Source organism: Camponotus vicinus, unplaced genomic scaffold (genome assembly GCF_025532165.1).
Source record: "Camponotus vicinus isolate PSW18456_S1 unplaced genomic scaffold, iyCamVici1.0 SCAF_7, whole genome shotgun sequence".
Classification (NCBI taxonomy): domain Eukaryota; kingdom Metazoa; phylum Arthropoda; class Insecta; order Hymenoptera; family Formicidae; genus Camponotus; species Camponotus vicinus.
This window is the reverse complement of record NW_028141979.1, coordinates 10,501,721-10,522,371: the sequence shown is the minus strand read 5'-3', so window position 1 is coordinate 10,522,371 and position 20,651 is coordinate 10,501,721. Positions and strand designations below refer to the sequence as shown.

General features: G+C 35.1%; 3 protein-coding genes and 1 long non-coding RNA gene across 8 annotated transcripts; 3 read left to right on the top strand and 1 right to left on the bottom strand.

Moving 5' to 3' along the window:
- Window positions 1-4,885: 4,885 nt before the first annotated feature.
- Window positions 4,886-12,125, top strand: LOC145974041 (protein APCDD1). Of its 5 annotated transcripts, none has more exons than XM_083103787.1 (6): window positions 8,013-8,221; window positions 8,383-8,598; window positions 8,760-8,907; window positions 8,999-9,230; window positions 9,782-10,165; window positions 10,579-12,125. In XM_083103787.1, the coding sequence occupies exons 3-6, from the start codon at window positions 8,777-8,779 to the stop codon at window positions 11,596-11,598; spliced, it is 1,767 nt and encodes a 588-aa protein (XP_082959913.1). In that variant the 5' UTR covers window positions 8,013-8,221; window positions 8,383-8,598; window positions 8,760-8,776; the 3' UTR covers window positions 11,599-12,125. The 5 variants fall into 5 exon arrangements, with proteins under 5 accessions (XP_082959909.1, XP_082959913.1, XP_082959912.1 ...); XM_083103786.1 differs by having other exon boundaries at window positions 8,013-8,259; window positions 8,386-8,598; XM_083103785.1 differs by having other exon boundaries at window positions 8,013-8,259.
- Window positions 6,624-8,307, bottom strand: LOC145974048 (uncharacterized). Its single transcript, XR_014439612.1, has 3 exons — window positions 8,012-8,307; window positions 7,217-7,295; window positions 6,624-7,034 (listed from the first exon to the last, which is right to left on the bottom strand). It is a non-coding gene; the product is annotated as an uncharacterized LOC145974048 (long non-coding RNA).
- Window position 12,126: 1 nt separating the features above from the next.
- Window positions 12,127-16,424, top strand: LOC145974044 (sodium-coupled monocarboxylate transporter 2-like). Its single transcript, XM_083103790.1, has 8 exons — window positions 12,127-12,660; window positions 13,801-14,146; window positions 14,288-14,442; window positions 14,519-14,659; window positions 14,829-14,937; window positions 15,024-15,245; window positions 15,313-15,809; window positions 16,290-16,424. Exons 1-8 carry the CDS (start codon window positions 12,434-12,436, stop codon window positions 16,369-16,371), a joined length of 1,779 nt encoding a protein of 592 aa, XP_082959916.1. The 5' UTR covers window positions 12,127-12,433; the 3' UTR covers window positions 16,372-16,424.
- A 171-nt stretch (window positions 16,425-16,595) lies between these two features.
- On the top strand, window positions 16,596-19,905 carry LOC145974047 (uncharacterized). Its single transcript, XM_083103793.1, has one exon. It carries the CDS (start codon window positions 17,992-17,994, stop codon window positions 18,367-18,369), a length of 378 nt encoding a protein of 125 aa, XP_082959919.1. The 5' UTR covers window positions 16,596-17,991; the 3' UTR covers window positions 18,370-19,905.
- Window positions 19,906-20,651: the final 746 nt, after the last annotated feature.

Sequence of the window (20,651 nt, the reverse complement as noted above, 5' to 3'; positions counted from 1 at the left end):
AATCTGCTATTAACGGCTAATTCGTTAAGTCTGGGACACCCTGTATATATATCGAAAAATCGATAATTAATTTTTCTATATATTATCGAAAAATCGATAATTAATTTAAAAAAAAAAAAAAAAATTTTTTTTTGAAAAATTAATTATCGATTTTTTTGTTTTTTTTCCTTTTACAGCAGAAAAATAAGGAAATAAATAAATTTTGATCTAACTTTGGTGATAGCAACATGTGTCGAAGATACATGCATGCATAAGTTGAACTGGATCAGATCAATAGAATCTTAAAATATCATGGTCACCATTTTAAAAAACATGGTTTTGAGAAAAACACGTTTAAAGTTTTTCATACCATTGAAATGAATATAATTATACTTACAACTAATTTGTTTGCTCAGAACTATACAAAAGCCTTTCTTCTTGTTCAAACGATTCGAATTAAGCTGATTTTTTGTCTTTGATTAATCCTGTTTTTTTTTTTCAAATTCTATAGATTTATGTTTTGAACGAAATTAAATATTTGATTTTCGACTCACATATTCATATATATCTCAGTTTAAATTCCAATTAAGTCACTCCCATAGGTATAATTTTCAGAATACACAATTTTCAAACTAAATATCTGCATGTGCTTTACTCGATCAAAGCTATAGTAACTTCACTATACACTCAAAATCATGTGAACAGAGCAAATGTTCATTTGTATAAAGGCTCAAAAAGAAGCGCAAAATATTTTATTTCATATTAAATCCGTTAATTTTATGAATTCAAGCAAATGTTTTCGTAGACATATTTTCAAAGAAAATGCAAAAAAATCGATTTTTTCGAATTTTTACACGAGAATATTTCCTTAAAGAAAAGGGGGATGCTACAATTCTTTCTCGTATAAAAGTAGCTAAAAGTATTTGCTAAAAATAGAAGGAGAATAAGCATTTTATTTTCTTTATTTTCTTTCGCAGAATTGTAATGCATACGTGTTCTGCCTTTAAAATCATGTATGTAAGCGTGTAATTGGGTCTTGTATATAGAGAGAAAAAAAAGGAAAGAGAGAGAAAATATAGTTAGAAAAGAAATAGAGAGAGATAGAGAGGATCTGAAATCAGGGTTGGGCATTTTACCTGTAAATTATAATAGTCTACACTTACGTGTAAACAATATACCCAGACAGCACAATGACATCTTAAAAACGTATTAAAAATAAACAAATTGGACGTTTCATACGTATTTAAAATATCCAGATTAGAGCCTAAAATATCTTTAGGATGTTTTATGGATATCCAGTGTTACTATTTTGGACATCCCAAAAATGTCCATTTTAAAGACCAAACGGACTAAAATTGGACTTGTTTTGAACATTAAAAAAATATTTTAAAAATAGGTATAAATAATTTTTACAAAATATTTTAATGAAAAAATTTAAATTTATTATATTAAATTTTTCATTATTTTATATTAAATTTGTTTCATTATTTTATATTAAATTATTCGCCGGACATTTACTTGTCCAACTTATAAAATCAATTTAATATCTGAAACTCGTGATTTAGATCAGAAATTAAATTGAACAGTATATTTTTAATCTTATTTGTTACCTTTTGCAAACTTTATATAATTCTCATAACTAAAACTTAAATACGAGAAAGATAGCGCATCGCACGTCGCGTAGCGGTAAACGAACGAATTAACACATCCTTGCGTGCTTGCGCGAAACTTTGATGTCCAAGATCGGACATCTTATGGACGTCCAAATATTGGCCATTAACGGATGTCTCAAATCGAATGTACGATGGATGTTCATTTCATGTCCATGGACGTGTGGACGTAAAATGGATATAAAATGAATATCCATAGGATGTCCTGTGCTGTCTGGGTACAATGTGAAACATGTCAACAATGAGTAATCTATAGAACGGTTTGCCGAAAACTTTCTTTACATTTTATTCTTTATATTGCATGCCTTAAACATAACTGCATAATTTTATGTTATGTTATGAAAAATGTCACGAAAATTAAAGGATTTAATGAATTAGATACTTTATACACTTAACTTCTCAATTTTTAACATTATAAATATTTTCTTAATTGATACTAAAATCACATACAGGGTGTCCCATTTTAATGTCCCACCCCAAATAACTTTCTTATTTTTAATTTTAGAAAAAGATGTTTCAGACAAAAGTTGTATGGTTTCAAGGGGGACATAAGGTGGTGTCATTAGTTTGACCTTGAATAGTTACTTGAAGGTCACGTGAAGGCCACTTTCAATTTTTTAAATGGAATCGCCTACTTTTTATTACATATTCTTGCAGCTCATTTCGAGAGCTTTCCAAAACACTATAATTAAGTTAGTTTCCATTAAGTACTTTCCAAGTTATGAGGCTTGAAATCATTTCTTAATTTTACATAAACCGTAAAATATCTTGTAAAATATTCTTTTTTCGATTATCTTACCATAATACTTTTATGTACAAAATAATGAGAGAAATCAATTGGTGTAAAGAAAACACATAATTGTTTCGAAAAAAAAAATGTAATTGTTAATTGTAAATTACATTTTTTCTTTCGAAACAATAGATACATTAACTTAATTTTATAATATAATCAATCATTTTTTGCATTTTAACATCTAATTTACAAAGCTTACATACTTTGCATTGTTTGTACGAAAAAAGCTCACGTAAACATCATGTAGACTATGTGTAAACAACTCATGTAGACATAATTCTACGACACAATTCTATTCGAAACGCTAAAAGAGATATTTTATCGAATAATTTTAGTCGTCAACAATTCGTTTTAGAAGGCAGATGCAAGTTCTTGCAGATGTTCCGACCACCCACCATCGGTTTCCCGCCCCGTTCATGCAAAATGTCTCAATTGTGTCGACGATCCCTGATGCACGGCCGCAAAAGAAATCGAAATCGGAAAAGTCATCGGACAAATATGAGAGAGAGAGAGAGAGAGAGAGAGAGGGAGGGAGAGAAAGAGAGAGTAAGACCCTTTTTTATCCCCCTTTTTCTCTTCCCCTTCTCGTATTGTGCAGCCGGATCGCTCTTAAAACGTAACGTCTCTTTCAAGCGCGAGGGTAACATATAAAGATGCGTTCTGCCCTCCTCAATTCACTTCTCTTCCAGCCGATTTCAGCGGGAAGGACGTAATAACGCGGTCAAATGGACAAGAGAAATCCCTCCGGTTTTATACGTTTTTTTTTTATCAGAAATTTTCGGACGCACCGGCACGTGTGCATTTAATGTTTCTTCCGATAATATTTCACGTATTAAACGAACGAGAGAATATTTGCAGAATTTTTCTCACCCCACCGATATTGACAGATAGAGTTATAAACATGTTATCTCTTTTTTTCATATCTTTTATTCTATAAACATTTATATAATAATTATATAATAATTATATAATATATTTATAAATTAATAAATAATTATATAATATATTTATAAATTAATAAATAATTATATAATATATTTATATCATATTTATATCAATATTTATATCAACGATCCAGCCAACCAAGTGTGATTAATTATATTGATTAATCCGTGCTGCTGTCATGTTGATTAATATGATTAATCAACATGATTAATTTAGTCATATTGCTGTCAAAGCGCCAACAATTGTGTTATTGTCAACAATTGTTGGCAACATGACAGGCAACGGACAGTTGGCTGGAAAGGGGACGAGATTGAAATTTAATTTTGATCATGAATTTTGAAAATGAAAGAGCCTGGCTTCACGTTTCTATCTTGCATCCCTCCCAGCAAACACCAAATAACAGTTATATAACTGTTAGTTATAATTTCCTACTCAACAATATAACTGTTACATGTTATGTAACAGTTACATAACATCAACAATATAACTGTTACATGTTATATAACTGTTACATAACGTAACAGTTATATTGTTGATGTTATGTAACTGTTATATAACATGTAACAGTTATATTGTCGAGTGGGAAATTATAACTAACAGTTATATAACTGTTAGTTATAATATATTAGCCCAGCAAACACCAAGTAACATTTATATAATTGTTAGTTGTAATTTCCCACTCAACAGTATAATTGTTACATGTTATATAACTGTTACATGTTATGTAACAGTTACATAACATCAACAATATAACTGTTACATGTTATGTAACAGTTATATAACATGTAACAGTTATACTGTTGAGTGGGAAATTACAACTAACAATTATATAAATGTTACTTGGTGTTTGCTGGGCTAATATATTATAACTAACAGTTATATAACTGTTAGTTATAATTTCCCACTCGACAATATAACTGTTACATGTTATGTAACAGTTATATAACATGTAACAGTTATACTGTCGAGTGGGAAATTACAACTAACAATTATATAAATGTTACTTGGTGTTCGCTGGGCTAATATATTGTATATAACTTTCCATCGCGCAAGGATTAATCTCCGCCTACGAGTCTCTCTTTCTCTATTTCGAAGACATATGTGATTATATCGCCGCACGCGAGAATAATATCTCTTTCTCATCGCCCACATTTTTTTCAAGCCGAGACAACCTGCGTCGAAGTTTCCTGGCGCACGTACAGGTTGATACGCACGGATATGTATCTCCGGGGAAGAGAAGGAACTCAGTTTCCTATCCTAGAGAGAGGAATATCTCCGCTTCTCGAGCAGAGGACTCAGTGGGGCACTATGCCACCAAGTTGGGGCGCTGTATAAATCTCTGCAGAGCGCTTGAACCCTCGCAGCGGGGTTCGGTCCGATTCTCAGAGCGTAGGGGGAGAGACGGGAATGTGTTTTGCTTCATCTCTCCCCCTCGCTCGAGTCCCTGGATGCGGGAAGATCGAGAGGATACCAGTGCTTGTGGACCGGGTCGCTCAAGAGTGGGGATGAGGCTATATAGCTTTGGGGTAGGTCGTCGAGGAAATCGAGTGCCTCGGAGGAAACGGAGTGTCGGTTGTAACGCGAGGACGAGAACGCTGTCATCGCTGAAATATCTGAAACACCTGAAAGCGAAGTTTAAAGTACGAGTATCAAAACACGCGTGCGTGAGAGTGTTTAGTTGATTGTTTAGTTATTGAATGATATTATAAGACAAGTAATGTGTGAAATGAGTGTCTCGAAGACATTTACCGTCGTCGTTGCTATTCTGTTGATGAGTAAGTATCTGCGTGCGAGGTGCATTGTTTCCATAAAATATATAAATAATAGAGGGAAAAAGGATGAAATTATTCTTTGCAAATTTATTGTTCGAATTTTCGCGATGCAGCGCTCGAGAAAAAATACTAAACTATGAATAGTATACATTAGCGGTTGAAATATGATGTTGTAAGGAATTTCTAGTGTCTCGCAGTAGTTTTTTTTTTATATAAAAAGTATTAGGACGAAAGAGGCCGCGACACATTGAAGTATTTGGAGAAGAGGAAGTTGCACATGTGCACAAGATAGGAGGCACACGTGTGCGCCGCTGATGAGACACCATTAACGACGTAACATCGTGGCAAATGTAACGTGAAGGAAATTCCAAAAATCGTTTCAGAAAAAGAAGGTTTCTGAAATTGTCTTTTAAATCGGTTGACAAAGGTAGCTTTGCGTTCATAGTGAGAGATTTCCTTTGCATTGGTAAACTATTCCAACAAATACCAAGTAACATTTATATAATTGTTAGTTGTAATTTTCCACTCAACAATATAACTGTTACATGTTATGTAACAGTTATATTGTTGAGAGGGAAATTATAACTAACAATTATATAAATGTTAGTTGGTGTTTATATAATTATTAGTCGTAATTTCTCACTCAACAATATAACTGTTACATGTTATGTAACTGTTACATAACATGTAACAGTTATATTGTTGAGAGGTAAATTATAATTAACAATTATATAAATGTTACTTGGTGTTTATATAATTATTAGTTGTAATTTCCCACTCAATAATATAACTGTTACATGTTATGTAACAGTTACATAACATGTAACAGTTATATTGTTGAGTGGAAAATTACAACTAACTATAAATGTTAGTTGGTATTTATATAATTATTAGTTATAATTTTCCACTCAACAATATAACTGTTACATGTTATGTAACTGTTACATAACATGTAACAGTTATATTGTTGAGAGGGAAATTATAACTAACAATTATATAAATGTTACTTGGTGTTTATATAATTATTAGTTGTAATTTCCCACTCAACAATATAACTGTTACATGTTATGTTACTGTTACATAACATGTAACAGTTATATTGTTGAGTGGAAAATTACAACTAACTATAAATGTTAGTTGGTGTTTATATAATTATTAGTTGTAATTTCCCACTCAACAATATAACTGTGTACATGTTATGTAACAGTTACATAATATGTAACAGTTATATTGTTGAGTGGAAAATTACAACTAACAATTATATAACTGTTATTTGGTGTTTGCTGGAATAATAATAATAATATGAATCTAAAATAATTAATGTAAATATCAATATCAAACATCAATAAGACTAATTAAATGTCAAGTAAAATCGAAAACGAAATACAGCAGATAATTCCCATGTGATTTTCCTTAAACAAGGATAATCGACATACTTTAATGTAATCTTTTTCCATCTAAAATAAAATTTAATAGAGAGACATGAATCTTTCCACCGAGCTGGTTCAATAATTTAATTTCTGGAAATTTTAGAATGTTAAACGTCCACGTAAAAGTCGTTACGCATCGCGGTAGTTGTCACCGGCGCGTCGGTCGTAGCATTACCAATTCGCTGTCAAAGTTCCAACAGCACACAGCTGGAATATCAATGGCAGCAATAACACCACGATGAGAGAGGAGCGGCAAACGCGACGAGACGTCGCGCGCCGATTGAATATTAAACAGTCGTGCGAGAGCATCCTACAAAGCCACTTCCCCTCGCTTTTGATTTCTTCTTACAATTAACAATTTGCTATTGCAAGCTGCATCTCGTCAACCGGCACGCGATGGCATTTCGTATTGTTATTATGCGTCGGTTGAATCCTCGACCTCCTCCTGCGCGAAGAAACTTGAATTTTGAATTTTATCAATGTGTTAAATAATTAATTAAATCATTTTTTATTCGTAAATAGTTTTTAAATAGCTTTTAAATGGTTTTTTTCTGTTTAGAAGCTATACACGTCGAACGAAAGAATTTTTTTATTAACCCTTTGCGTCATGATAGATCAGCGACTCACTTTTTTTCGTCGCACTTTTTCATTTTTCAACTAGTTTTTTTAGTAACGAATGCCGGGTTTTTTTGTTTGTATAAGGTCCCTAGAATATCAATAAGTGTAAAAAAATATAAGTCATTAATTGTTAATTGGAAAAATAAGATATATAAAAACAAATGGTCAAAATAATTGATATTTTTTCAAGGAGAAATTTATTAATTTATTATGAAAATTTCATTAATTTATTAAGAAAATCAAAAGGGCAATTTTTTATGTACTTAGTACATTCTAAAGTATTTTTCAGATTTTCCACCATGTTGTTTTTTATTAATTCTATACAAAAAATACAATATTTTCTGTACTAAATCTATACTAACAATTATATTTTCTTAAAACTGTTTCTTTGAGGGTTTTTCGGATCACAGAATTTAAAAGAAAAATTTATAATTTCTGTTATATTGGATCCATCATCCAACGAATTTGAATTTTTTGAAATCGAAAATTTTGACATCAGATTTGAATTCACCAAAAAATCCCAGAATTTACAAAAATTTTCAATGTAAAGAAAAATATATGACTGAAAGGATTAATTTACATGTATTAGTACCGTAAAAAAAGAATGTATTTTCTATTTATATTTGGATTTTATAAAGATTGTAAATAGAGAGATACGAAGGTGAATAGTGAAGCTGTAATAAAAGCTATTTGCTAATTATGTAAGGCTGTTAAAGTTTTGAAAAAATTTTCTCCGCACGAAGTCGACGTAAACTGGCTTTCTCTTGCCTTGCTTAATAAATTACGTAACCTGCGCAAACTCACTATCGTGCGTTTGTCTATTCTCTTTTCTTCTCGCTTGGCACGAGATATTGTTTCGCGATATGTCAAACAGATTTTGATTCATCAAGACCGAGAGATCGTTATTTCCGACAACCTTTTGTTTGACAATATTACGCTACAAGATTGACGACGTTGTCACCATAAATAAAACACATGCCAAGATAAAATGATACCGCTTATCGCTGAATAAGTGTAATAATGACGTTACGTTATACGTAATTTTGCAATACGTAATAAAATTTGCTCGTCTTAGATATATTAACAGTGAATTATGGACACGTTTGTATTTATTTTCTTTTTACGGAATTCCCACCAATCAATCTTTGTCGCGTGCGACATCGTATCTTTCGCAGCAGGAACCTTAGAATTGTCAAACTCGGAAGGGTCCCGCGGAACAAAGATTGGCTTGTCACATAGGAAAGCTCGTTCGGTCCAGGTAGCAGGCTTGAAAGGTCAACATTTATCGATGGGCAGGCATTACCGACCCGAGCATAATTTAATATAGGCGAGCACATTCGTCTTTCGCTTTCAGCCGTTTGACTCCTAAATCTTGGGCAAACTCGCGGCGGGTGGTTCCCTTTTTATCTGACAACTCGTCATTTATAAAGATCGAAAATGTATCTCTGTGTATTTTTCTACGCTACGATCATTCACCTCGCGTCAGAGGAAAACATTTTCTGTCGACCTTCGGCATTGATTGCATTGTTGAATTGCGCCGTTTATCTTGCAGCAAGGACCAGCCTAGTTATGAGTGAAGACTCAGACATAAATCCGTATAAACAGTGCGAAGAGGCCATTAAGGAGATAGAGAAGGAAAACCATGCGACGATCGTGGACGATAGTCCTTCCAGATTGCAGTACACATGGCTGTCTCAACAGTAACCGTCTCTTTCTCTCATAAATTACGTTATAAATGACTTGACAAAATTATGACAAAATTTACAATTTAATTTTTTTTATTTTTTATAGATGCGAAACGCGAGCTGGCCCACAGTACATACTTAGGAAATATACTTTTTTCAAGAACAACACGTTTCTCCTACTGCGTTATCATTACGCCGATGAATCGTGCAGCATAGCGACACATACTGTCATAATTCGAGGTTCCATCAAGTTATTGAGACCTTCCAGCGTCGTTTCAGGCGCTACCGAGACGAGATTTCACGTAGACGCCGTTAATATTCTACCTTTAACTCCAGAGGTATCTGTAAATGAAGGAGAAAAAATAATTAATAAATTTTATAAACATAAAGTAAAAATATCGAATAAAAGTTAATTGCCATAAAATCGAATTTAGCAAATTCTGACAAGGAAAGGATTAAAATGTCTTCTTTTAATTTTGATGAGATTTAGATATGTTGTAGTCTAAGTCAAAATAAGAGACACATATTTTTTTCGTGTTTATATGAATATTAAGGGGATGAAACAATTTAAAAAAAATCGATTGAAACTAAAGATATTTTTAAAACGAGAATTTTCTATTTTTTTGTGTATATTTTTGAGTGAATTTTTCGTATTTTAAAAAAAATTCTAAATTTTATGGTTTTTAACGTACTTTATAGTGCAATTAAATTTTTCGAAAATTATGACATTTTCCATAAAAAATTATGACATTATCCAAAGCTCATGAAAATCGAAAAAGGACGCTCCTATATCTCTCTTTCATAAATCTAATATATATGAATACATGAAATGTTCAAGAAATATTAAGAAGCGAAGAATAAAATCAGCGTTTGAAAATTTATTTTGCAGATCACTCAAAAGTTCGGACAAAAACTCAATTTGACTTGCGGTCCCCAGCCAAAATGGCGACTCTACACCTCGGCTCTGATTTACGAGCAGCCGCGACAACATTCGGTGACATCGCTGTGGCAAAGTCCCAACTACAATTCTTTGCAAGCTACAAACAAGCAGCTCGGTATCAATTGTTTGGAGCCCTTCAGGATCGAATTCACCGAATTGAAACTGTTAAGAGTGCACAACAAAGTCTTATTAGGACGTGATTCATCCAACGGCACTCAGTCCTATGATCCACACTTTGAACTTTTATTGGCCAATTCTGTTTCCAATGCGCATTCTCGACGGAATTACAAACCAACTTCATTGCAATCCACTGCATTGTATCGCCAAGATTCAGTACGTTTGTTTAAATTTTTTGAATTTGTCTAAACAATTTATTCATTTTAAATAAAAAATTCTTGTTGTAGAAAACACAATTAGTAATAAAAAAATTAAAGATTCTCGTGACAATCGATATGTATCGCATAATTATTACATAATTGTTACATAATTGCTACATAATTGCTACATAATTGCTACATAATTGCTACATAATTGCTACATAATTGCTACATAATTGCTACATAATTGCTACATAATTGCTACATAATTGCTACATAATTGCTACATAATTGTTACATAATTGTTACATATTGTATTCTTCATGCATTTAATTTTATATGATATAAAATCAAAATTGATACAAAATTGATACATCAAGGATATCATTAATATTGCTCAAAATCAAGAATATATTATTAATGTTGCAGATTACGAATTGTCCTATATGTAGCAGCGTCTTTCACAGTACCGAGTCAAGTCCGCCTCTTCTTCATCAAACCGCGGCTCTACCTGCAATGATCGGAGGTATCTGGCACAGCGAAAGATGCGAGAGCTCTGCGGGCGGCATCTGGTCCACGCGGAAATTTCAGATATACTCCGGGGATGAACTGTGGGTTGGTCGATGGAACTATTACAACGACCCAAATTGCTTGCAATTTTTGTATGGGGTACTCAGGATAGGAAGTTACGTCCTGCGGGCTGAAAGACAAGATGAAGAACTCGATCGAGATATTTTTCCTGATTACTTTCTTAATACCACTGAAAAGTTCGTTTTTAAAAGAAGTCTCACCGATACTGGGACCATCCCTAGCGCGAAGCTTTATCAAAATAGCTCATATAATGAGAATGGACCGTCGACAGATGAGAAACAATCTAAAGATAAAAGACCGCAAAGGCGGAAGAGATCGATGAGCGATAGCGTTCATCAGTTTTTATACGCGCCGTCCTCTATAATTCAATCGAGATTTGCGGCGATGATGCGAGGTCATCAGACATACGAGAGCACCACCAGAAGGCCTTTCTCCCCCTCGAAGGTTCTCATCGGTACCACGGAGCTGGATCTGCATGTCGTCAAGAACATCCTGATCCCTAGAGATCCCGCGATATCCTCTCGTTGCGATAAAGATCGGTTTGATTCGCCGCTGACTACCTTGCCAAAAAATTGCGGTCCTCGCACCATCGAAACGTCCCCGATCTTGGAGTTACGAGCCAAATTGGGCGTCAACTGGTATGGCCAGTACATTTTGCTGTTGGGCTCGCGAGATGACAATACGTGGAATGCACCTCTACGACGATGCTCGCAGCTTTCACCCTACAACTCCTCTCTGCGAACGTATCTTCAAAGGATCTTGTACATCGGTTTATTCTCTTCGGCATCAACCAGCCAAATCTCCACTTGGTTCCTCTTGTCGCAGATCTTGCTGTGTATATATTACCTTGTACGATGACATCTATGTGTATTCTGCTGTTATCTTTACCGGAGGAACTTTTAGGTTCAAACGCATGGTTGCGAGAGCAGCGTTTGATTAAGTATAAACGGCGTTTAAACATTCCAAATCTCTCTTTGCTCTTGGAAGATTCCATAAGATCGTAAATATGTAAATATGTAAATAGAGAATCGAAGAATCGCGGAATCGCGGCGTTAAAATCGATATTTAATACTCGTCTTTCGGTGCGATATATTTGATATGAAAATATGAATAGATTGAGATATGAAGAAGTGTAGCTAAATATTATATTTGATGAACGAAAACGATCAATCGTATATCGTAAGTTTAAAATTATACATATTCTGTTGTTATTACAATTAATGTACATATCTGCGCGCGATTAGAACTGTAATTTAATAAAATTGATTAAATTTATTCAGTCGACAAGTCAATAATAATTCGTGATTAAAATCATTAGCATCTCGATCCTTCATATCGATTCCATTCTTTCAATCTTGTTTAGTGTAACCTTGGCGTTATCTCTCATCACATTTCCTTGACATTTTTCTTATTCACCATCAAGATATCGCTTCCCGTCATCAGATTCCACATACATTATCAGGTCGATTGTAAATTATTCTCTCATGGTAGGATTATACTATGTCGTCGTATTGCAAGTCAGCAACCTCAGATTGCGTCCTATTCCTCAATTCTTACACCAGATTCCTACAGCAGATATTAAACAGTCAGATATAACAGGCATAACAGATGAGAAGAGCTTCAAACATCATATGTATCGCGCATCGCACTCTTCATCTTCGGTATTTATAAAAAAAGATTCATTTGGAGAACTATGGAGAATCCTTTCACAACCCCTAGTGTCCAGTTTAATCAAACAGAGAGTTTGGGTCACTTTATGTTTGGATGGTTCGATTATGTATTCTTCAATCTGTTGCTGCTCGTCAGCATCCTCATCGGCGTCTATTTTGGCTTCTTCAGCAAGCAAGATAGCACGACGGAATATCTTCTGGGCGGTAAACGCATGGGATTCTTCCCTGTCGCGATGAGCATCATCGCTAGGTAAGTGATTCCTCGAGTGTATGAGAAATAATGATTAAAGAATTTTTCTCTTCTACTTTTTTGCAGGGTTGGGAAGTAACTCGATACTTGTAACGAAGTTACAGTTATAGTTACTTTTTTTCGATAACTCTAACTTAACTCGTTCCTTTTTTTCAATTTGTAACTGTAACTTAACTCAGTTACATATTTTCGGTAACTAGTAACTAATTTAATAATTACTTTAATAGTTATTTTATATATATATATATATATATATATATATATATATATATAAAGATATAAAATATATAATAGATATAAAGATATAAGATTTAAAAAAAAAATATATATATATATATATATTTTAAATCTTTGCAAATCGTATTGGACCGCCTTGTACTTGCGCATAAACGCTTTAATCGATACTTTATGATCCAATGCATATGCTCCCATTTTTTATTAATAAAAATTTTAAACATATTGAATCATTTAACATATCTTAGTATTTCATGATATGTGTTACATATGTATTAATCATTATAATATGTAGAGTATTTCATGTATGTTATAAATATTAAAAAAACTAACTAAAAAAATATAGTAATAAATATTTGTAATTTGGATTATTCGTGATGTATATATATAAACATATATAAAAAATATAGTAAAAAAGTAAAGATTAATTATATACATATACTATCTATCTTAAAATAATGAAATTATAAGAGCGATGCAATAAAATTATATTTTTTATAAGTTTTCTTTTACATTAAATAAAAATTTTTGTTTTTATTCAGCTGTTTTTAAATTAAAATAAAATATATATTTCTCTCTTTAAAGTGAATGCCATTCTAAAATCCCCTATAATTTGCAAGAATTAAATTAATACCTTATAAGATTGTCATTAAATTTTTATTACTGCGTGCAGATTTAATATTTTTATTTCCATTCCAAGGAAGTAACTACAAAGTAACGACTCGTTACTTTTTAAATAACTGTAACTCTAACGCGTTACTTTTCAGAATCGGTAACTTGTAACTGTAACTAATTACATTTTTTACTAAAAAAACTGTAACTGTAACTAATTACTTTTATAAAGTAACTTTCCCAACTCTGCTTTTTTGTACATACTTGATCACACTTGGACTTGTAACTGTTTAGCCACATTTCGGGAATTACCTTGCTGGGCGTACCTGCGGAAGTCTTTCATCATGGGACTCAGTACGCCGCGTGTATAATCACGTCAAGTCTCACTGCCGTGATCACTTCGTACATTTTCCTGCCAGTGTTTTTCAAACTGCAGTTAACCAGTACCTTCGAGTACCTCGAAGTTAGATTTGCCAGGCCGATCAGAATCCTCTCCTCGGTGCTGTTCACTATTTCGCTCTTCATGTACTTGCCCATTGTCATCTACGTACCCGCCATCGCCTTCGCGCAAGTCACGAATCTCAGCGTTCACATGATAACGCCGGTAGTTTGCATCGTGTGCATCATTTATACCAGCATTGTAAGTAGAAACAAGTTTAGTGTTCACATAATATAGGAAATACAAGAACATTAAGTTTGAAAGTGGAATAAAAATGTGAAGAACTTTGCAGAGAATTTTAGATTATCTTAAATTTGCAATTCTTTTTCTTGTCATGTACAGGGTGGTTTGAAAGCAGTGGTATGGACGGACACTATACAGTTTTCCGTGACTGTCGGAGGTCTTTTGACAATTCTCGTGCTGGGAGTACTGTCTGTCGGTAGCATTGAAGAAGTGTGGAGAATTTCCGGCGAAGGCGGTCGTCTTATTTTCTTCAAGTAAAGCAAGAGAGCACAAATATAAACTGTCTCTTTCATCTTATTGTATATTATATGATGAATGTTTTTATCATAGTATGGATCCCAGTCCGTTAGCGAGGAACACTTTCTGGGCTACGACTGTGAGTATGACAGCAACGTGGCTCGGGCATCTCGCTATTCATCCAGGTGCGGTACAACGGTTTCTATCTGTGCCCAGAGAAATCGACGCCAAACAGTAAGCTCTTCATTATAAACGACCTATAACTTGCGATAACACTCCATCAATTGACTTCATATCTGCCATATTCTGCATCTCATTGCAAATTATAGGATCTAAACAGCAAGATGCCATGAAAACTCAGGAATAATGATTTTAATCGCATGTTTCTTGCTTTATTGCATAGTGGCATCGTGTTTACTGCCATAGGACTGATCCTAGTCAAATTGATCAGCGTGTTCACTGGATTAATTATGTTTGCCAAATATCACGACTGCGATCCTTTCCTCACCAAGGTACAAAATGATATTCTTAAATCTTACATTTACTATAATGTTTAAGAGAAAAAAAGGTAACTGAGAAACTTTAATATCCTTTACAGGCAATAAGCCGCACTGATCAGACCTTACCGTATTACGTTATGGATGTCGCTGGACACCTACCAGGACTTCCAGGATTATTCCTAGCTGGTCTAGTCAGCGCTGCGCTTGCAACTATGAGCGCCGGTTTGAACACCGTCTCCGGCACCATTTATGAGGATTTTATAAGTCCGTGGGTTCCGGAGAGCTCCAAGAAGGGAGCTATGGCTGCTAATATTATGAAGGTAGGCAATACATCTTACGTTTCTTCGATAATTTAAACTTCAATAATTGTTTAATTTGATTTTTCAGATCATCGTTTTGATAACGGGCGCGATTTCAGTTGGCCTGGTATTCCTGGTCGAGAGATTGGGCCCGGTCTTTCAGCTAGCTTTGAGTATGCGTGGCGTAACTGATGGACCTTTACTGGGTCTCTTCGTACTAGGAATGTTGGTACCTTGGGCAAACACGAAAGGCGTGCTATTCGGTAGTGGTGTCGGTTTAATTAGCATGTTTTGGTTAGTGGGAGGCGCTCATTGGTACACCATGCACGGCAAGATGAAATTCGATTCGCTGCCCACGTCGATAGACGGTTGCCCGTATCCTTTGAACGAGACTCTTTCGACCGCGACACCCACGCCTGCTTGGATAGATGCTGAAGAACCAATGGCGCTGTTTCAAATATCTTTTATGCATTATACTCTGATAGGAGCGGCGATTGTCATCGTCGCCGGAATTATTGGGAGTTACATATTCGGCGTGGATCTAGAGAGCGTGGATCCTGATCATATTACGCCGATCATGAAGAGGTAAAAAGTTTCAAGATTATTATTTTCAATTATTTTTATGTAATTTTTGTGGGTTTCCTACTTCTTCCTCTCTCTTATTTTCACCTGTCCCATCGAGTTCAGTTACTATTAAAGATAAAACTTTCTATATTTTACAAAGTATTATTAAGATAAATTTCATAAACGTCAAGTCTATTCAGATTCATTAATGAGTGAATTTATTTTATTATTCAACATTTATATGTATTATATTGGCGCTCTTTTTCTAAGTAATACATGTCTAGTTTTCTATAAACCGCATTAGAATTTCATTGATAAAGAAATATCTTAGAGATGAGTGAAACGTACATCGATACAAGCGACCATCAAATGTTGCTCGTCATTTCATTGTTAAAGGTGCAGGAAAAATCCATAAATCATATATACTTGAGATAACGATAATCATTAGGGGCGTATAAAGTATTTCTGGGCTCGACATCACGATTGACATTTTCTTTGCAGATTTCTCCCTCCACGAAAGTACGCAGAGGTCTCATTGAGAGACGTGCCACCGTCGTTCGTTGCGTCGGAAAAAACCAAGTGATCGCCTTCGCGATCGCTATAGTCGGTGACAATCGAGTTAGAGAAGATCAATCTGATTAACATCGTCGAGGACTGCACGATAGTCTCTCGAAATACCTCAAGTCACCGACAACGTTTCCGAGTCATCTGACAGCCGGTGAAGCGATGAAGGGGTGTCCTTTATTGATTAATAGACGCATGCGCCAACTATTTTGGTACATACATGTCGGATCGCAGTTGTTTTCGATCTCTCAGTACCGTTCCCATCGTCTGTTGCAAAGCATCGCTCGCGAAAGTGTCTTCTCTGATTCCTCCGATCAGACAAGCAAGATCGAGTATCATGAGAAGAGTTCCTCCAAGGCAAGAATCATCATCATCCTGGCTTGACGTTGGGAAAAATATGTCTGTTCGTTGCTAATTTTGTTACTAGATTTTTTTGATATTGCTCGACAATCCGAATCGCGCGCGAAGGATCTAAAAGATATCAGAGAGAGATAAATATAATTGAGTGTCAAGAAAGATAAAAGGGATATTAATACACATCGATATATCGAGACATTCATTGACGTATCTGATGCAGGCCAGCGATTGAAGTCCTGACCCGTGGACATCAGACGGAAAGTTACGTCCCTGAAGATGCTCATCGGGGTTGCTCGGGGACAACCGCAGGCTTTCGGGGATGAAACGACCGCGCCTACACGTGTCCTCGCGAGTCGCAGGTTTCCTCAGTCTGATCTCGCGGCAACAACGTTCAACAAGTACGAGAGGCGATGGCGTCCTCGCGGCGGTTCTTCGATCGCGGTATTTTTACGAGCGGATAACATTTCGATGACACGTGACACCTGCGAGTGATGGATCGTCAGCCGCCGAGAGTGTCAGCACGCGATCGACGTATCAAAGGTTCGCTACGTGCCAAACTGAGGATAGGACATGAAACTTTGATCGCGCATGAAGACCAATGACTCGGAACGAGAGTGAGACGTTCTTAGATCGATACTCGGTCTTCATGTATGCTAATTAGAATCTGTCAGAAACTAATCTAGCGATTCAGGAAGAGTCGATCATCTTCAAAGCGATCTGGAAGAGAGAGCAGTGGATCCACAAGGTCCCAATCTTTTCCCTGTGAAGATACAACTGCACCGAACGCCTTAGACAATTTCGCCAGAGTACCTGAAAATTCGACGTGGTACATCATGGATAATCGTTTGCGAAAAATCGATGGACTGCGATCTCGTCGATTTAGCCCAGGGGAGGAGGGATCCTGAGAGAACTCGGTTGTTATTTAATCAGTTGGCGAGCTGCGGCGGAACGGGTGGCATGTCGAGATACAGCCGCGCCCCGTCTTTAATAATAGATAAAAAACGTAGGCGCCCGTGCCGGAAAAAGAACAGAAATCGAGAGCCTCAGGAGAGAGAGACGGATGCAGAGAGAGAGAGAGAGCCTAGCTTCTGGCTCGGCCGATGCTGAGGGGAAACGCGCGTCACAGTATTTTCTCCGGTTAGTTATTATCTCTATCGGCCGTTGTTGATCGAATTTCGATTAACGTCGCGAGCGATTCGAATGGTGGAGAGGAGCAGGAGGACTGTCCGCCCCAGGTCGATGCGATGAGAGTGCGAGAGGCGTATCTGCGTGTCCCCTGGAAATGACATTGCCGTCGATGCAGAGGAACCTGCTGGGACTGACGCTGCTGATCGTCGTCGGCCTGACGGTCTTCCTGCTCAGCAGGAAGCTCACGCTGGAGGCGCGGAAGCGGGACGGCCTGCTCCTCGATATGATCGCCAACATCAGCGGTAGCCTGGACCGACTCGACGGCGGTCTCAACGACATCGTCTCCCAGACGGGGACCGCACGAAACCGCTTGCGGCACCTGGTCGCTCTTCATCGTGAGAACCTCCTGGTGTGCGCGTTGCTCGGCGAGAAACAAAGACACAGGCGGATGTCCGGCGAGGAGAAGACGACCAAAGTACGTCGCGTCGCCCAATCGTCTATAACTGGTTCGAAAGGTTCTTATGGGACGTAAGATATATTAGATCGATGCGCACACCAGACAATTAAATCGCACTGAATTTCATTGATTTTTAATTCATGCACGATCATTTTTCCGCTTTTGTGAAAATTTACATTAATTACAATCTCATTCGGCTATCAATTTATCATTGATTTAACTGACTGAAATAATTCTCTCTCCTTCTCGCATCGATCTGATATGGATCTAGAAATGACAAATTCTGTACTTGATAAGACAATCATCTGTTTGTAAGCGAATCGTATTTCCGCTACGAGAATGCACAGATATTCTAGGAGATAGTGGATTCCGTCTATTTTCTGAAATTAGAAGATACGTCGATAAGTCGATTACACGTTGTGTGGAAAACTAGATGTTCAAGGTGGGGGCCAATTAACGCAATTTCGCGATCACAAAGAGTAATTGTCGCTTGAGATGCGGGGTATCAAAAGGCGATCGAATAGTTTTATCATATCTGTCACGTAAATAATAATTATATAAATATTGTTATTATAAATGCACACCTATAGAAAGACGAGAATTGTCCGCGGGATCACCGAATGTAGAATTTCGATTTGAGTTTGATTTGAATCAAGTGTACACGAATATTCCTACATGTTCCGTATGAATTTTCGTTGCAGGATATTATAATTAGCATATTCCCACAAAAATAATTAGCGTTAAATTAATTATACAATACATACATGTTAAATATTCGCCCTTGTTTGCTCAAATACACAGAGTGTTTCCAGATTTGCAGGAAATTTCTTCACGGGTTTCTCGTTCCTCTAGTGAAAATTATTTACAGAATTTCTCATAAAAATTTTCAGATTTTCTATAAAAGTTCTAAAATTTTTTCAGAAAATTTGAGATTTTTTTGTACGAATTGGCACGCTTTTTAAAAATCTTTAGAAGAAGAATAAAGATATTTCATATTTTTTGTAAATAAATTTTGTAAAATTTCTTATATATATAAGTGTGTGTGTGCGTGTTAAATATTCTGAGATATTTTATTCTATGATTTCTAAAATAATGTTAAAAAACCTGAATAAATCTGATACATTTTTAAAAAAATTTTTCATAAATTTAAATTATGAAAAATTCGTAAATTTTATTTTTAAGAAATTATAAGTTTTTTTTTCACTAGTCAATTAAAAAAAATTCTTTAAATACACTTGATAATATTAGAGATAATATTTGAAAAATCATTTTTGAGAAAAAATTGTTATCGAAATATTTTTCTTAGATCTGGGATTATCTGTATTTATCTGGGACTTATCTGTATTTATCGGGACGCTCTTCAAAAATTGATGCACAATAACAATTCAATATATTTACGTTTGCGTGTTATCAAACAGACCGACATGTCGAATTTGACGTGTCGAGCGCGCGCTCGTGAATCATACGTGTCATTTCGGACAACATATTTTTACTTGATGTGTGCACATCAAAGAAGTGTGCGATTTTCCCTCTTGCGGAGGGAAATCTTATGCATAATTATTTTTATAACTCACTTTGGAAAAAGATGCGAAAATAAACCGTTTGTGTGTACTTTGTATTTTTCCTTCATATTTACCTTGCAATCGTTGCACTTTGTTGATCATCAATTATTTATGAAGATTACGAAGAGAGTGAAAATTGTTTTCGACCCTTCTATATTTATCCGAGAGAGAATTAACTCTTTATAATTCATAGAATTAAATCAAGACTTGAAATTCTTTTGAATCGCCTGGATTAACTCTTTGTAATTTGTGTATTTCAATCAACGTAATTTGGAGCGTAATTATAGGTGGTCAATTGAGAAACCAAAGCCGAAAATTGTATACTCGAGTTAGAGATTTCTTCATCATCTGGATAGCTTTGGAAATTACTTATAATATTTAAAAAACCTGAATAAATCTGATATATATTTTTCAGAATTATTCATAAATTTAAATTATAAAAAATTCCTAAGATTTTTTTTCACCAAGGTTGATTTAAAAAAAAAACAATTTTTTCTAAAGATACATGATAATATTAGAGATAATATTTTAAAAATTTCCTGTAGAAAAATCGAGAAAAACCTGTTGTCAAAATATTTCTGCTAATTGTCTCATAATTGATGTCTACTTTTAATACCTTTTTTTTTTCGACAATATATGTTATGAAGTTTTATTTTTCCTTTCGTTATTTTTTCCGATATATTATTATGGGTTGAATTTAACATGATGACCTCCAGCAATCACTGCTCGCTTTATCGATGAGGCGGATTCGTGCTCTTGTATCTCTTCTATCAGTCGAAGCGCTAAGAGTCGTTA

Excerpts from the sequence above, each read along its gene's own strand:
- LOC145974041 (XM_083103783.1), top strand. The coding sequence starts at position 5,105 with ATGTGTGAAATGAGTGTCTCGAAGACATTTACCGTCGTCGTTGCTATT. Across the intron at positions 5,163-8,759 it reads CGTTGCTATTCTGTTGATGA|CAAGGACCAGCCTAGTTATG; the intron begins GTAAGTATCTGC and ends TTTATCTTGCAG. Across the intron at positions 8,908-8,998 it reads TACACATGGCTGTCTCAACA|ATGCGAAACGCGAGCTGGCC; the intron begins GTAACCGTCTCT and ends TATTTTTTATAG.
- LOC145974044 (XM_083103790.1), top strand. The coding sequence starts at position 12,434 with ATGGAGAATCCTTTCACAACCCCTAGTGTCCAGTTTAATCAAACAGAG. Across the intron at positions 14,147-14,287 it reads GCATCATTTATACCAGCATT|GGTGGTTTGAAAGCAGTGGT; the intron begins GTAAGTAGAAAC and ends TGTCATGTACAG. Across the intron at positions 15,810-16,289 it reads ATTACGCCGATCATGAAGAG|ATTTCTCCCTCCACGAAAGT; the intron begins GTAAAAAGTTTC and ends TTTTCTTTGCAG.
- LOC145974047 (XM_083103793.1), top strand. The coding sequence starts at position 17,992 with ATGACATTGCCGTCGATGCAGAGGAACCTGCTGGGACTGACGCTGCTG.